This window comes from Falco cherrug, chromosome 5 (genome assembly GCF_023634085.1).
Source record: "Falco cherrug isolate bFalChe1 chromosome 5, bFalChe1.pri, whole genome shotgun sequence".
Classification (NCBI taxonomy): Eukaryota; Metazoa; Chordata; class Aves; order Falconiformes; family Falconidae; genus Falco; species Falco cherrug.
In genome coordinates, this window is record NC_073701.1 from 11,413,529 (window position 1) to 11,430,124 (window position 16,596).

The window sequence follows — 16,596 nt, forward strand, 5'->3', positions numbered from 1 at the left end:
TCCTGTACTACCGGCCTCCTCCTCTGTGCAAAGACTTATCAGCAGTTTTCACTGATGAAACAGGAAATAAAATTTAAGATCTTTTCGTACCATCAGTTTCCATTCAGTACAGTATCTGAAGTGTCTTTAATACAATGCACAACAGGCAGCTATGTAAAATTCAACATTTAAAAGGCCAACACAGTAGCACAGCATGCCAGGAACCACTGCTGAGAACAAGATGTATTGCCGCTGTGTAAGTGTGATAGAACATTTCCCTCCAAGACTTGGAACACATTATAATCTATGTAAGCGGGGGAGCTCTCCCTGCAAATTTTGAGTAGGCTTGTAGATCTGGTGAGAGAAATTATCAGGATGACATCTTTGGAGATGGAAGCACCATGTTCCCCACTGGACTTCAGGCAGGAATGCTTTTCAGTGTTTTTCTTTGTCAGAGAGTCCTTTTTGAGGGTGGCATAGTACATTTTCCCTCAAAGCCCCATTGTCAAGGCTTTCTTAATTAATTAAAAAAAAAAAAAAAGCAAATTTGGCCCCCCAGATTTGCCTTCTTTAAAGGAAAACAGTATCCATTTCACTGAGCTCAACAACAGAAAGTCTAGAAAGTGTAAATCAATGCTTACTATAATGTAGAAAACCTGTTTTAAAGTTCTTAATTGACATTTCTGAGCTTTGCATTGAAGGCAGATGTAATTAAAATTATTCATGACACCAACAGTATGCAAGGCATATCAAATACTTCAATCCACTTACTGACTTTATTTATTGAAGCTTAACCAACAGGAAAAATATGATTAAAACACCTAATTGGTACAGACTATTGCACTATATGATTGCTCTGTGAAAACCAGCATGCACTTCTGGATGCTTATGCATATAGAACAGGTATTAACATTTGGCCCCAACATACAATAAACCAATCAACGATCCATTTGCATTCTTCTTAAATACAGAGGGGGATGGCCTTGTCATCCATCCCTTCAGCTCATTTGTTCTTCAAAGAATTTGTTAAAGAAAAATTGTCTTGAAAACTGTGCATACACATTATAACTATGATATTTATATTACATATTGATATAATCAAGTGCAATTTGACGCTGATCCTGCTTGTAGTTATTTGTATTCTTCTGAGTAGTCTTGTCATTTGTGAACTGTGTAACTATCAGTCTTTTGTAGACCTTCTGCACTGCTGTCTTGAGCTTATAGGAATTTTTATTCCTACCTTTGCAAATGAAAAATTATTTCATCTGAGACCTACACCCATTTTATTCTAAAGAAGATAAAGAGATGATATATTATCTTTGAACACAAGATCTGAGTCCCTTTCTATTTTATTTGGCATACATTTAAAGACTTCTACATTGTGTATATAACTTTGTTTTTAATATTAGTGAAACTATCAAGCAAGAATAGGTTATCATCCTGGTACAGTAGTACCTCCAGTGAACACCGTTCCTCCAGTGAAGCTCCCAAATCATTCTGTCCAGGACGCCCAGGAATCTCTATTGACATTCGTCAGACTAATTTATTTGGGTCTCAACATGTCAGCCTTGCAATGCTTTTACTCTTTAGAAAGTATAATCTTTTTTTATTCTTATTTTGAGGCTTTGGATGTCATTTTGCAGTACAGATTCCCATGTAGTACTATTTTCTGAAAGATGAGACCCTGTGGTTAAATTGTCTAGGTTCTTACAGAAAGCACTGTTAAGCTCAAGAAGTTCTGAGTCCTGAAATTGATTACTCTTTAAACTGCACAGGAAATATGTCAATCTATACTTTTTTTTTTTTTTCTTGACTCACTTTGCTGTTTACATCTGAAAAGTTTGTAGGTTCAGACAAGTACTTTCTAAAGGACTCAAAACCTTCTGTCTGCACTTCTCATTTGAATATGTCATCCCTCTCTGTTCTATGACCCTCTCTGCTCTATGAAATCACCATCTTTTCTATCTCTTAATATACCACAAAGTTCACATTATTTTAGAAAACCTCTTTGTCCCTTCTTCACCAAGTCCCTCTGAATTCATTAACCACAATACTATTATTTTGTTTTTTCTACATCTAGACAACTTCTGTTCTTTCAAACACCCTTGCCCTCACTACCAAAAGAGTATGGAGAAAATAACTAACACCTATAATTATGCTTTTCAGTGTCAATGTTATCGTTTCAAACAGACCAGATGCAGTTCTGTTGCATTCAGGCAACTGCTGAAATCCTTGGCCACTGACACTCCAGGACAGATTTTTGACTCATTCTAACAATAATCCATAAAACTCCCAAGATGCTCTCGTTTGTAAGACTCTAACCTGACAAACTTACTAAGATTCATCCAGATTTTTACGAAATTACTATCCAGCTGTAAACTTCATCAGTCAGTTGAATTTTCAGGAGATAGAGCATTTCATAATGACACAATTTTATTTTCAAGTAAAACCAGTAGCCAAAGGGATATATAACAGTTAGTAACACCTTACATTTACCTTCATGTTTCCACTGCTGTCAAGCTTGATACTAAAATGGACCAATTTATATCTTTGTGGTAGTGATTTTGTTGATATAATAAAATGTGGGTTTTTTAAGCATTTCAGTAGGGAATACTACAAAGTAGCTATTAGTTCTGATGTACAAAGGGAGAAACAACTTATTTCAACAAGCATATGAAAACACATTCTTCTTAGCAGTAGTATAATAATAATGAGACAAGTGTATCCCCCCTCCAAGGGTTCAGCCAACAGCTTATCACCACTATAACACGAACAGAACAAATGCTGATATTTTCTTCAAGGGACTGATGATGAAATCTGCTCTTGAAATAACTTCTCGGTAAATTTCCAGAACCATACAAAGACAAAGCTGCATGCGTTACTTTCATTGTAGTTGCAATTGCAAAAAATGTGAGGAAGGATGAAATTTTGAGCTGGAAACAACCAACAGCAGAATTCCTCTGAGCCAGAGTGTCACAATCACTCTCTAAATATGTAATCTATGGTCACAATAAAAGTGTGGGATGTTTAAAGTAATGGAATTTTTAAAATTATTGCCACAAAAATAGAGACTGGCCATGTATCATCATGACCAGCTGCCTTTCAGAAAATTTATGTGGCAAGATCGACATGAAGTCTTAACTGATGCCCTAATTTGGTAGTAGTACAAGAACTGAAACATCCGTCAAAGTTCACTCAGCAAAAACAATTCTCTTTCTGCTTGGCTAAAGGGACTCCTACCATTATACTGTAGAGCGGATCAGTTAAGACAAACTTCTTTTTAAACTCAGAGAGGTGTGAATCCCTTTAGCTTTTTTGAGAAGACAAAACATTTTAACTTGAAGCAAGAGAATGTCAATGAATTGCCATCTGATGGTGATCTAAATCTATTGATGCAGATTTATTATCAAATCTGAAAAAAAAGATAAATTTGTAGCATTTTGTTGATAATTGTACTTTTAGGATATACGTATTAATAAACATCTCATTTTGTTACTAGTATTTGCCGGCAAACTGTTTAAAAATGCTATCTGAAAAACTGTAGAATTGTCTGAGTGTTTATTCAATACTTTCTTTGTGTATCATATTATCCATGCCAGACAATGGAAAACATCTAAAAAATGATGGTTTTGTAAGTCTGAAATGTGAGGAATTACAGGCAATATAAACAAATGTGAATCTCTGACGCATATTAAAATTGTTGTAATTACACAGCACATAAGACATGGATAAAATACTAATACCACATCACAGGAAATTATTGTTATTACCATGGGATAATAATTATTATTATCACAGGAAAGTTGTATCACTAAAAGGTGATACAACAAGTTTTAAATACACACTATACAATGAACGAGATCAATTAAAAAAAAATATATTTTTTGTGTTGCCAAGTACTGGGTTGTCAGCAGCACATATAGTTGGCTCTCACCACTTTCAGGACATTACTATAGATCTTTTTAAGGCAATGCCAGCAATGCTTCCACAGAAATGTAAACACCATAACCTACAGTGTGGCAAATGTATCTGTGGCAAATGGCATTCAGCAAGACTGACCTTTTGCTCCACGTACGAGCGAGCTTGCTGAGGACGTTTTTAGCTACTACATTACCATGGCAAGTGAACTGCTTAGGTAATGTCTACAAGAAGTTTACACACCTCATGCTTTCCTTTAGCTAATGAAGCATATGCTTTCAAAGGCAAATACAAAACTTGAGCCAAAAAGAGTGCAACTCACATGGTTTCCCCATGATGTTCAACTGTTCAGATGCGACCCCGATTCATCAGCAGTGTCAATAGTTTCATGTAGACTTAAAAATTAATAAAGAAAACTGTGCTTAAGCTATACCAGCAGATAAGCCATCAATTCTTGAAGCCTTAGAAGAACAATACAGTTGGACAGATCACAGAAAAGAAAACATTTGTTCTGTCGATTCCTGCAAGCACACTGAATTGAATTAAGGCCGAAATTATACCCATGTAACAAGTATTTTCCAGACCAATGTTTCTTTGGCACAATTATAATCCATTGATGAAAAAGGAATGCCATATATGTTATAAAATCTTTCTATTAGAGTACTTATAATGGCCATGTAAAAAAATTTAAGACAATTTCGTGCACAAGTCAGTCATTCCTGCAACAGAGTTCACAGTACCTAGAGCAGTTAAAGGGAACTGTGTATTACAGGTAGCTCAGTGTAGGCTGCAATGCAGCTGGGGAAGCAAGAAGAAGTAAAAGGTTAGTTAAACCATGCTGTGGTCTATACTTTAACATCTACTCACCTGGCATCAAGAAAGCTAACTAGCTGCAAGCTAGATTCGGTATGCCCCGATCCAGCCCATTTTAGATTTGCACTAAGTCCATTTGGTAAGTGCACTGACTGTACATGATCTGGAAGTGGGTATAAATTATATCTGTCCCCTTGACGAAACGTTATTGGTGGCTATTTCCTGCTAGGAAACAAGGTGGAATCTGACCAGATATTCCCTCCATCCAAGGGGCAGGGAAAAATCTGTAAACTCAAATATGTGGACATAGAAAATACACAGTGGAAGAGTAGGGTCTAGGGTGCTATAAGGGAGTTTCAGTGTGAACAGGAATTGGGGTCTTTAATGTCATGTCTGCATGGATAATTTCAGACAGTCAGGAATTAACATTGGCATTTACTGAGCTGGCAGGACATGAGGCAACTTTTCATCAGATGCCAATGTAAAGATGCACAAAAGTCTCAAAACACTAATGCACCCTCAGCCTCTGGAATGACTACTTACTTTTCTTACTTTGCTTACTTTTACTTACTTTTCTTCTGCCTTCTTATGATGGAGTGAAGGAATTCAATGCTTCCAGGAATTCAAGTGTCATTTGTCAATGAGATTCTCAGAGCAAGGCAAAAATTCAGATATTCCCATATCTTAACAACAGACAGCATACAAAATGTGTGGGGTAAATGATTTCTTCTTTGTTAACAACTTGTACACATACAGTCTCAGAGCTAATTAGTATTCTGTAATGGAAGCAGGTAGGGATCCAACAGAAACATAAATACAACACAAATGTGTAGGACTATATGATATCAAAATATTCAGTATTAACTTAGTAAACTATTAGGTACAAAACCCGCTGTTCTGATCGTCTCTGTTCTAGACCATCGGGTAGAAGTGTTAAAACAGGATGGGCCTAACTGACACCAACGAAAGACACCAATGGATCTACTGTTACACTGTCTCTTCAGTAACTTTTGATATACACAGCGATTGTTTAAAACACTTCTTTATATGACAAGATTTATGGCTTATTTCTAATATAGGGTACATAATCATATATATATGTATATATAAAGGTTGTATATTATATGAGCTCTGGTGATGTTCTAGACTGAAGGCTCACTAGCTTGAACATTTTAGTCCTTGCTTTTGATTCTAAGGATTAGTTCTCAGGCTTCTTGTTCCTCCCGTTACATATGAGTCCTGCCAAAATTGTTACACTAGCAGCCATGCCACAGAGGCTGACAAAGTTCTACCCTGTAGGCCTTGAACATACTATTTTCTCTTATATGTCATTCTTCAATCTGTATGAATAAAACCCCCAAAATTGTGATGTCACCTTCTAGGACCTAGATTGGGTTTGCAAACTTCTCTCTACCTTTCCTCCTTCCAAATTTCCACAAACTGTATTATACATGGTTAGGCAGAAATAATGAAAACCCCTAAGCTTTAAAAATTAAAAAGCTAAGCCTAAAAAAATGATTTTCTGAGACTTGTAGCTTTGAACATAATCCAAGCTCCCAATCTGATCTTGTACGTCTGTGGTCTAATTCTGCACATTTGCTTGCAGGGTAAAGAGAAAGATTAAAGGACTAACTGTCAAAGGTCAGGGTAAAGAGAAAGATTAAAGGACTGTCAAAGGTAAGGAAAAGATACCTATATTTCTCTGTGATAATCACAATATTCAAGAGCTGAGATTAAACAAGACGTGATGTTCTAATGGGAAAGATACACCATAGTTGTCAGTGAATTCTTATTGACACCAATCATAAGCTTCTCCAACAAATGCTTTTACATCTTGCTCCATGTCAGAATTTAAAACTTTAGTAGGAGAACACTCATATAACACTACTAAGGCTTTAGCTTCGATGGGGAACACTTTGACGTCTTTAGTAAAAGGAATACTGTTGAATGTACAGGCCTAGAAGTAAAACCAAGAATGCTGAAGTTAATCTAGGAACCTGCTCATACCACATTTCCACAATTAAACATCGATTGTGAGACAGCACTAGACAATCAATTTCATTTTACATTACCTCTGCTTTCCAAAAAAACCCACATGGACATCTGTGTCATCTTTGGTGCAGTTGACAAAGACAAGAATTTCACTGGTTTAGGAACAATAAGTAAGTAGGTGACTCATTAACACTGAAGTATTTTTTGTCTGCCAGAAGAAAAGGAAACTGATCAGTCAAGAAATATCCAAAAGACAACTAGATTTTCATCTGTATGTAGGGTGAGGTCATCATCTAGTAAAAGCAGCATTATTTACTTCTTCAGTGAACCTTTGCATACACAGGACAAACCCTTTGGTTTTGATTACAAAAATGAAGCACAGAAAAAGATTTAAATAAAACCCTAAACTCTTGCAATATGTATTTCACGCTGCCACCATTTGGTGTTTCCTTATTGCTATAAAAAAGCAATTTATGAAAACTGACTGCTGATGCAAAAAACCAGCCAAACAAGAAACTGAAAACATCACTGAATAATGAGAACCACACTAAAAAATGCCCGTAGAGTCCCCCACTAAATCACAAGCTCACCATAAGAGATATCATTCTCAGTTTATTTACATCCCTAAGCATGAACATTTAATTTTCTCTTATTTCATTCAGAAGTTTTTTTACAACTAAGGCCCCAAATCTACAATCAAAAGAGTGTAGGCACAGAAATTCCCCTCCATGCTCACATTAGCAGGACTAGAAAGACCTATGACTTGATCCAAAGCCCAATAGTGCCAGTGGGGATTTTTCCTACTTCCTTCAATGGGTTTAGAAAGGGCACCCAACATCACCAAGCTGCACTCCTCATTCTGTCAGAAATTCCACTGAGGCAGTGCAGTATCAATCTCCACATAATTACATACATCTTCCTGAAACTGAGGTCAGTCACATTAATCGTACTTTCATGAGAAAACAACTTTTGGAATCAAACTAGCCTTGTAAAACAGAAATAAAATACATACTATACATTGGTTATGGCAATGTTTTGCCCTACTCTTAAAAGATGCACGGTTTAGTTTTTAAACTTTTATATTACTAGAGCTGGAGTTCTTTATAAGTGACTAAAGAAATGCCTGTCAACGTTCTAATGTTTATGTGCTGATTCTTCTGTTACACATCAAAAGTACCAAGAAATAATAAGATCCTCAGGCTCACCTGAGGCAATGCACTTGGGCATATACTTTGGAAATAGAGATGGATTTGTTTCTATATTCAATTAAATATTTTTCTCCATTTTTTAATATATCAGAAATACTAATAGATTACACCAACACACAATGCCAAATGTAAAACAGACATAACAGCGGAAATGTTTTCATCATTGCTGCAGTTACCCAGAACTTCAATCATGGGCTAGAAGAAAATGTAATGAAAGCAAATCACAAATAAAACAAAAATTTTCCAGGAATTTTTTCCCTCCCATATTTCCAATCTGATGGTAGTAGTAAAATAAATAAATAAAAGAACATAATCCACAAATACTTCTATGAAGTGTTGTTTCAGATCAATCTTGAATCAATGATACAATCTCAAAAATATTAGAAAATATTCATCATTTGCAGCTTCACAAATCAGACCTTATCAGCAGTACTGAGAATGTCAGTCTCTGTTTTCCTCTGTAGTGGCTGGATCATCCTTTAATAAAATGCTTAACTGTTTCTGTGCACATGAGAGGAAAAGTTCCAAACTATGCAGACTTCTCTGACGGATAACTTGATCAAGCTGTTGAAACAATAAAAAAGGTAGATCAACTTTAGAAAGACCTGGAAATAAATGTCAAGGTTTGTCAGCAAAAATTCAACCATATTCAACAACAAAAATTCAACAACCAAATGATAACAACAAAAGAACCTACGTAACTTCTATACATGCAATTTAGTAACAACTTTTTAATGAAGTATTTGCATTTCTTCAAAATGTACAGAAGACTAAAAGTAACTTTCCAACAGCTGTCAAATTCTACACGAGAAATCTGAAAAAGCTAAACAGCCCAGCTGCCACACTAGAAAAATCCCCACAGCATCTTTTAAAATTGCAGCTGTTGCTTTTACAAAAGATACTGCTTCTGCTTTAAAATGAACACTACATACAACTGCATATTCAAAAATGCTAAGTCAACTGTTAATTTAAATAGAAGCACGTTTAAATAGTTCCCAGAGGAAAAGTGGTAATATTTTCTGCCTACTTTGTTTATTCCAGCATTTTATTGGGGTCCCCTACTGCCAATGTGAACTATACAGTTACTCACAGTAAAGACAATGGCCCTTTCTTCCCCACCAAACCAGATAAGAACACAATAAGAAGACTTGGTAGGTTATGTCATAAAACTGACATAAAAATATGGTTTACTGAAAGGTATTTTGATTTTTCTTAATGTCATAACATTAATAAATAAAATGCACTGCAGAATTCCTTTCATTTGAACTTTAAACTTCAAATGTCAAATTAATATCACAATTGAGAAATGTTTTCAACTTGACTATCCTTTAATCAGCCACAAATTAAACTAAATACATATGTAGCAATCACATAGTGGTACAAGGCTAATAGGAAATAAAAGTCATGCCACTTCAAAGAAAGGAAGCAATGGAATTTGGAAGAAGTCCAGCTCTGCACCTCTGTCAAACTGCTATGCACAAGTCCATGAGCAATGTCTTGAACTCTGTAACACCAGCAAAATGCTAATGCGAGGCCATGTGGCCCTAGCAGACAAAAGCAACTAGTCTCACAGTCTGGCAGTAATCGTCTGTGCGTAGCTGTATTTTTCCAAAAAACTATATCGTGCCTCACGTATCTAGCACTCATAGCTTTAATTACAGCTTTCAACAAAAATTCTGATCCTGCGGTATCTCTCTGCACAGATATGCTCATCATTCAGCAGTCTGGACAGTTTGGACAGTTGCTTCAACAACTGTTTGAATGGACATTCTCTTTTATAATAGATAATTTTTTTTTAATATTAAAACAGAATGCAAGGCAAAGTTAGTGATACCTTCCCACTTTGAAAACGCACTCAGGGTATTGCTGCAGCGCTGTGACTGAATACACAAAGGGAAACATTTTTATGACCCTGTCCTTTGCTGCTCTTTAAGTTCCTCTAATGGGCAAAACCAGGCTCTGTTAGTTCGCATATTTTGGCATTTTGTTTCAACAGAGATGAATGTGTCAAATCTAGTCAGAAGCAGAATACACACATATTTTCTAGAAGCCAAACAACCATAAAACTCTCCTTCAGTAATATGTCTGCTTATACTCCTGCTTCTGCAAATTTCCAACTGTTGTGCAGATTCTTGCATCTCTTAGCAAAAGCAGACACTACCGTTCCATACATAGCCTGATGTGAACCTAGCTCACTGATTTACAACAGATTTTAAAGCAGGTCTAGTTCAAACAAGTTTCAGAAAAGTCTGGTCTTGATATATCTAAGTAACGGTTACTACTGACAAGAAAATGAAAGACATACAAACAGCAAACTAAGCTTTAAAGAAGCTGTATCTGGAAAGACAGTCTGGAACAAATGAACAACATAAACACACTGTTGTGATGTGCATTTCTTCTGACTTGAAAGGGATCTTGCCTCCTTCTTCTTCTCTGTTCCAATTTATAAAGAACATTTTGCATGGGGAAGCTTGCAGATGCTTTTGTGCTTGTGACCCGTATTTCTCTGGGGAACGGGCAGATACAGCGCAATGCACATAATAGCATCTGTTACGTCTTAAGAAAGAACATGAGAAGCCTCTATCTCTAAACATATTATGTCATCACGTTCTGTTGCTTCTGGTAGGTATATCAGTTGGAGAAGCTTATCATGAAAATGATTTTCAATGATTTCCTTTTATTGCATATTATTCCATTATTATTGCATATACTATACTCCTAGGCAGTTCTTTAATTAAGCTTTGACCGAGAGCTTTGGCTAAAGTCTCCATTTTCTTTTCTTGCAGCCTTTCCTTGCAGATTCTGTTTTAAAGAGATCAAAGTAGCTCAACAGATGTGTGTTCTGATATGCTGTTTTTAACTCTCTTTACCAAAGCAGCCATCTCAAATTGTACGTGGTTAAATTTCTTTCACCAAGTACTAATGTAAATGTTTAATGTGCGTAGTGATTGGCTGCAAGACGAACAAAACAGAATTTCTTCATGCTTGAGAAAGATTTTAAAAGTCTCAGATGAATTAGGTACACATTTGAGGACTCTTTGTGGAACTCAAGGGGTTAGTTGGTAGTGTCCCTTTGTGCGTAAGAAAAGTTTATTGCTTGTTAAAAGTTTATGTAAATTCAATAACATAAAATTCAGAATTCAGTTACCCCTTGCCTGCTCAGTTTATGTGTAGGCTTTGCCTTGAACAGGATATCTTAAAATTCTTCCATGCTGCAGTAAATGACAAAACACCCTGAAAAGACTTGGGACCTTCACATAACAAAATAAGAAGCCGCAAAATGATGCTGGCTTTGAAAATGGTACATTTGAATACACTCAGAAGGAAACCATTCCCATTACTGAATGGTTTCCTTCTGAGGAAGGAAATTGACTGGGAAATAGAAACAAATCCATTGAAGTTTTGTTATATAATATATTGTTTAATGAAGTGTTAGCAATGGACACATTTATTTTGAACAGTGCCTCAACACTGCCGTGCTTCTGCTTGCATAATGTACCATGAGATGTGAAAATATGTAAGTAAGGAATTTTAAATCTTGTTTTTCTACAGTCTTCCCTCTGTATTTTTAGGTCCTGCTCACTTCATGGAATGATCTCATTATTTAAACAAACATAAATGGACATCTGGCAAATTCAGACTCAATGTGACTCATATGCAAATGTGATCAGTATGAATAACATATTAGAGATGAAGCATTCACATAACCAACCTAACCCAACTGTTCTAATTCTATAGATACTGAAAAAATACACTATCTTGGTCCAGATCTACCACAAGAGGGCAATTTTTTACATCAAACCATCAACATTACTACCAATCTGTGGTGACGTAAGTTGAGGCGGACTGAAAAGAAACACTATGTCTGCGTGGCTGGGTTTGGACAAAATGGCCTTTATTGTTTATACAAACTATTTATATATCTTAGACAGTACAGGTGTTAGACCCTGATAGGTTTTTGTGTCCTTCTTCTTGCTTGCTATTTGCTGTTGCTGTAGGTGCCTGTATGCTGCGGTTTTAAGTTCCGGTTCTTCACACCCTGTTCACATACCTGACAATTTGTGGCTGTCTTAAAGATACACGGCTAAGTCTTTGAAGTCAACTAACTTGTCTGCAGACCCACTGCAGACCCCAACACCAATCAATGTTTCTCTTCCATCATATGAAATACATCCCGTTCAAAGTTCCCAATCCTGTACATTGTGTCCTATTGGCACAGCTTTACCTAGCTCAAAGTTTTAATGTTCCTGAACTCCATTATTGTAAATTACTCAACAGTATATTTATAACTCTGTACAGATTTATGTTTTTTTAAGAATCAGAGGTTGTATCTCTGTGTACTAGTACGGAACTTACTGAGGAACTGGCTATGTGTAATTTGGAAAAGCGGTTCCTGAACTCCATAGGGTCTATACCACTCCTGAAATTCCCACAATCATTGAGATACTCATTTTCCAAAAAATGAGCTGATTCTTGCAGGACATTCTAACACATTCACTGCTGTTCTTTCCTTCAGTCCACTTTTGAGGTCTATGTGATTTGTCTATGTCATCCTTCTGCCCAAAGACGACTGGATGAGACCCCCTCTGGTGTCCTGCCTTCGTCATATCCCTAGACCACCCAGAATGATGTGCCTTTGAACCACGCAAGGCATGCCCTGAAGGGAGGCATAAGCTTCAGCAGAACTTCTATCACTAGATGCAAGAATTTGACTTAGGAAATAAAAAGAAAGGCCCACACATAGCCGTGCATCGCTAGATGACTGCATTAATCCCAGGCTTCTCTATTTTACTTTAAGTAAATCCACCTTCCCCTGTATCACTTCACAGATCCATAGCTCAAACTGAAGTTAATAATTATTCTTAGCTTTTATCATATAGCTCAAATTTTCTGTAAAATGGAAGTCTACACAGCCAATGCTTAAAGTAGAAAATACTTTCTCACACAAATAAATGAGCACACACATCCTCCGTCATATTCCCCTTGTAACATCTACCTGCAAATAGATATATTTACATGGCATATGTGCTTAGCTTTCTCTACTGAATATTCTCTAACCCATTAAACATTCCAAACTGCTAGAAGGGGAACCCAGTCAGAACTCTATAACTACTAGGTGTCAGAATTATATTATCCATTACTAGTAACTAATAAAATGTCTTCTGATCTATCTGATACACCAGAAAGCTGCAATGCCATCCAGTGAGACCTGGACAGGCCTGAGAGCTGGGTGGAGAGGAACCTGATGAAGTTCAGCAAAGGCAAGTGTAGGGTCCTGCACCTCAGAAGGAACAACCCTCTGCACCAGTACAGGCTGGGGACTGACCTGCTGGAAGGCAGCTCTGTGGAGAAGGACCTGGGAGTTTTGGTGGGTAGCAAGTTGCCCATGAGCCAGCCTTGTGGCCAAGGTGGTCAACGGTACCACGGGCTGCCTTAGGAGAAGCATGGCAAGTGAGTCGAGGGAGGTGATCCTCCCCCTCTACTCTGCCCTGGTGAGGCCACATCTGGAGTATGTCCAGTTCTGGGCTCCCCAGTTCAACAGAGACAGGGAACCACTGCAGAGGGTCCAGCAGAGGGCTACAAAGATGATGAGGGGACTGGAAGCATCTCCAGCATGAGGGAAGGTGGAGACAGCTGGGCCTGTGTATCCTGGAGAAGACTGAGAGGGGATCTCATCAATGTTTACAAATATCTTCAGGGTGAGTGTCAAGAGGATGTGGCCAGGCTCCTCTCAGTACAGCCCAGTGACAGGACGAGGGGCAACGGGGACAAACTGCAACACAGTAAGTTCCATCTGAATATGAGGAAAAACTTCGTTACTTTGAGGGTGACAGAACACTGGAACAGGCTGCCCAGAGAGGCTGTGGAGTCTCCTTCTCTGGAGACATTCTAAAGCTGCCTGGATGTGATTCTGTGCAACCTGCTCTAGGTGAACCTGCTTTAGCAGGGGTTTGGACTAGGTGATCTCCAAAGGTCTCCTCCAACCCTGACCATTCTGTGATGCTGTGATCTTATGCAAAATATAATTTCAGGTTTAGCACTGAAGATTTAAGGATAAAAGTAAAGATATGTTTTTGTATTAATCTCACTCTGGTCTGAAAAGTGAAGAAAGAAAAATTAATGCTACACATGGGTCTTCCACTATCCATTTTTTATAAACATTAAGATATTTAAAAGTGTATTTTTCAAAACTATTTCTCAGATAATATTGTTTCCCAATGCCAAATGTATTTTTTGTAGCTGTAGAAAATGGTAAGTACATTTATACAAGCATGTATTGAACAATTTACTTGTACTTCAAATGACAATCTGATGATTAATGTATTCCAACACAGTTCAGCTTGTTGTTCTGGCTCTGTAATACTAACATGACTAATAGTTGCAATCTTCTTTTTATCATGAGATTCAACAAATATAATGACCAGAGATCAAAAGTAAGCAAAGATGTTAAGTAAAAAGTTTTTGATTTTACTTTTATTTTTGGCATTTTTCTTAGTTATTCACACATATGTAGACTGTAAAATAAATAAAAATCATGCCATTATAACGTAATGAAGCAGAACAGTTTCTCTTAATGATCATATATTCAGAAATCAGCTTTTGAGTCCTGCTCATTTCTTAGGAAACTCATGCAAAGAAGTACATCAAGAAACCATTCTACACACAGTGATTAGTATGTTTATATTAATGAAATTAATTAATTATTTGACAGGGAGGGGGAGGCTATTGGTGAGGAAAGACTTCAAATTCTGAAAGGTATCCTTGTCAATCAAAGAAAACAGTGTTCATGCAAAGACAGGAAATTTCAAATGCAAAACTAATGTTTTGGGGAATTGAAAACACAGAGGTTGATGTGCAAGAGCACATGTTCTGCAGATCGAGTCTGGCAGATCTGGATTAGCGAGGCTGCAGATAAGGCTTTCCATTTATTTAGTGTTTACCAGCAGCTGCTTGTTAGCTGTTGAATAGGACTCATTGCCAAGGTAACTCTTTTAAACTGAATGTTGATTAGCTACAAGTAATTATTTTTTTACATCATCATGGCATCATTACATTTTTTTCAAAGGACTACTAGTAAGAGTAATGCTACATATGTCCTGTCCCCTTTCTAAGTCATGTTCAGTAGAAAGAGGACATTCTAAATCTGTGGGTAAAAGCAACCAAGATTTTGTTGTAATATCTGTCAAAGTTTATCTTCTTTTATTTAGTCTACATTTCTCTACATATTTTCATTATTGATAAATATATCAAAGCTTTCTCTATTCACTGTTTGCAGACTAACTACAGTTTCTTTTTCTTATTTTTATATGCGGGTTTGTATTATATGAATTTACTAACTAAGGAACTTTGTAAAAAAATCCAGTACATATAAATTGAAGAATGATGACAAACATACTTCAGGTTATGATTTTGTGATAATTTCATTGACTGTCCTCATCTTTGCAGAAAACTAATACAAGCCTAAACTATTAGTAAAGTGAATTTACATTCTTCCATGAAAAATCTCTGGAATAATTTTTCATTTTATTCTACAGTTCTAACTTAGCATTGTTTGATCAACAGTTAGATGGATGTGTTCATGGAGAATAGAATACTAGTCAAAAGCATTGATGATGGAAGACGGCTGTTCTAAATATTTATGTACTTACTTAAGGGGAAATTATAGAAAAGAAACTAGAGGAAAAAATTCAAGTCCTTTTGAAATCAGTGGAATCAGGAATATACTTCAGTTAAGGAAGTTCTTACAACTCTTATTTGTTCATGCATGCAAATAATTTACTAAAAAATTCTGTCAGTGGCACTCTTTCCTCTGTGCAGGGACTCATTCTACATAACCAACAAGATGTTAAAAATATACTGGGCTGCTCATGGAGCAGTTAATCCAGACGTAATGCAACCACTTGCGTAGAGTCAACCATTAATGTTGCAACTGAATTCACATTTAGGTATTTCTGTTTGGCATAATTATATGTACATCTGTAATAACATGTAATATTTCCTTTAAATCATTTTAGCATCAAGTCTGCATTATGAAATACAGTTATGGTCTTTCTGAACAACAGTCTGAACTTTAGCACTAAGTGGATAAATTACTTTATCCACTTTTAAAAATGCATTTTAAATCTGTAGTCACGTTCAAACATTTTTAGAGAAAACATATTTCTGAAAAATTGTGGGTCTACTTCCATGACTAAAACCTTAGCTTTTGCAGACTCCTCCCTCCCCTACTCACGGTGTGCAATAATCCAATGAAATGGACCATTGCAACTTTGCGTTAGGAATCTTTGCATATACCGTACTGGATATTGGCTAACAAACCAGTTCCGCAGAACATTACAGTATAATTACAGACTCATAAATGTCTTCTCATATTTTGATCGGTAGATGTCCGTCTTTGAGGAAAAGTCAAAGACGAGGGGTTTATTTGGTACAAATTTATGATGTATACCCCCCTCACCCCAAAGTAACCCACACTAGCAATAAGCCTGACATGATTCTGAAAAATTCTGTAGTTGCAGTTCAACAACATAGTTGTATTTTCTAGTAAACCTGTGGGCTTAGAACTCTTTTCCAGTGCACTAACATGAACTTCTCCCCAAAGATTCAACAGAAGGCTTTAAAAAATTCCCTAGCACATTAAATAGACCATATAAAAAAAATATTACCTTGAGGAACCTGCAAATCT

At 36.5% G+C, this 16,596-nt stretch overlaps 1 protein-coding gene across 5 annotated transcripts in view; it reads right to left on the reverse strand.

Moving 5' to 3' along the window:
* Nucleotides 1–7,294: 7,294 nt before the first annotated feature.
* Nucleotides 7,295–16,596, reverse strand: part of CCDC91 (coiled-coil domain containing 91) — a 149,878-nt gene continuing 140,576 nt past the window's right edge. For 4 of the 5 annotated variants that reach the window (XM_055712245.1, XM_055712247.1, XM_027815048.2 and 1 more), the window contains exon 13: nucleotides 7,295–8,474. In XM_055712245.1, coding sequence (XP_055568220.1) covers nucleotides 8,352–8,474 — 123 coding nt within the window. In that variant the 3' untranslated portion in view covers nucleotides 7,295–8,351. The remainder of the gene's footprint in view (nucleotides 8,475–16,596) is intronic. The other variant, XM_055712248.1, reaches the window with a different exon arrangement.